The 1,161-nt window shown below is 64.7% G+C and overlaps 1 protein-coding gene across 1 annotated transcript in view; it reads left to right on the top strand.

Annotated features, from left to right (window-relative positions):
* SLC25A1 (solute carrier family 25 (mitochondrial carrier; citrate transporter), member 1) overlaps positions 1 to 1,157 on the top strand; it is a gene marked incomplete at both ends in the record, with an annotated part of 2,178 nt that extends 1,021 nt beyond the window's left edge. Inside the window, 3 exons of the mRNA XM_009702205.1 lie at positions 138 to 242; positions 679 to 794; positions 1,101 to 1,157. Coding sequence (XP_009700507.1) covers positions 138 to 242; positions 679 to 794; positions 1,101 to 1,157 — 278 coding nt within the window. The remainder of the gene's footprint in view (positions 1 to 137; positions 243 to 678; positions 795 to 1,100) is intronic.
* Positions 1,158 to 1,161: the final 4 nt, after the last annotated feature.

Raw genomic sequence — 1,161 nt, 5'->3', positions numbered from 1 at the left:
TGACCCCCTGGGTACTCCCACACTGCGGGGATGGGGTGGGAGGTGGGGGACGGGAACGGGATGGGAACGGCGGCCCGGGGAGGTTTTTCTCTGCCTGGGTGAGGCTGGTGCTCCCCTCCAACACCCTCGTGCTGCAGGACTGAAGGGGACCTACCAGGGCTTAACCGCAACTGTCCTCAAGCAAGGATCGAACCAGGCCATCCGCTTCTTCGTCATGACCTCCCTCAAGAACTGGTACAAAGGTACGGTGTCCCCGTCCCCGCAGGCCACCCCGCCTGTCCCACTGCCTCCCCCAGCCCACCCTCAGGAGCTGGGCTCGGGCTTTCCGTCAGCACACCCTCCGCTGCCTGTGGCTCAGCCTGTCGTGATAGAGCAAGATGAAAGCCAGGGCAGAGGGGCCCCGGCTCATGGGGCTGAAGGGTCCTGGTGCTGGAGCATCGCCTTCACCCCGACTCCCCGACCCTGAGCCCCTCAGTGCTGCATGGGCTCTGTGGGGCTGGCGCTGCTGGACGGTCCCTTCCGAACGTCCTGGTCCCCAGCCCAGCACTGCACCAACCCTGACCATGAGCATCCAGACCTGGGACCTTGCAGGCTCCCTTGGGGATGCCGTGCTCCTTCAGGGCCGCCATGCTTCCTCCCCACACCACCCCTCCACCCTCAACCTCTCCTCCTTCCCAGGGGATGATCCCAACAAGGTCATCAACCCCTTTGTCACGGGGGTGTTTGGAGCCCTCGCCGGAGCTGCGAGCGTCTTCGGCAACACCCCCTTGGATGTGGTGAAGACCAGGATGCAGGTACAGCACTGGGGCATGGTGTGGGACGGCTCTGCCCACGGCGGGCCGGGGTCACCCACCGTTTGGGAGCTGTTTTGTGCAGCTCCCGATGCCGGTGAAGTTTGGGAGGTGCCTGGGGACTCTGGCCCCTCGCAGCTGGGCTGTGGGGGTGCTGTTTGCACGGAGATGGGGACGTCCCTTCTGGGTTTGGTGGCCCACAGAAACCAAGGGGGATCGGGTGCACCCCCAGCTCTCTGCCTCCCCCACGAAATCCCCCTGGATGCACCCCTGGCTCTGGCCTCTGAACCATCTTTTCCCGTCCCGCAGGGGCTGGAAGCGCACAAGTACAAGAGCACCTGGGACTGCGCCTACCAGATCATGAAATACG

The sequence above is a fragment of the Cariama cristata genome, unplaced genomic scaffold (genome assembly GCF_000690535.1).
Source record: "Cariama cristata isolate BGI_N322 unplaced genomic scaffold, ASM69053v1 scaffold32406, whole genome shotgun sequence".
Classification (NCBI taxonomy): Eukaryota; Metazoa; Chordata; class Aves; order Cariamiformes; family Cariamidae; genus Cariama; species Cariama cristata.
The sequence above is the reverse complement of the archived record's forward strand: the minus strand, read 5'-3'. Positions and strand labels throughout refer to the sequence as shown.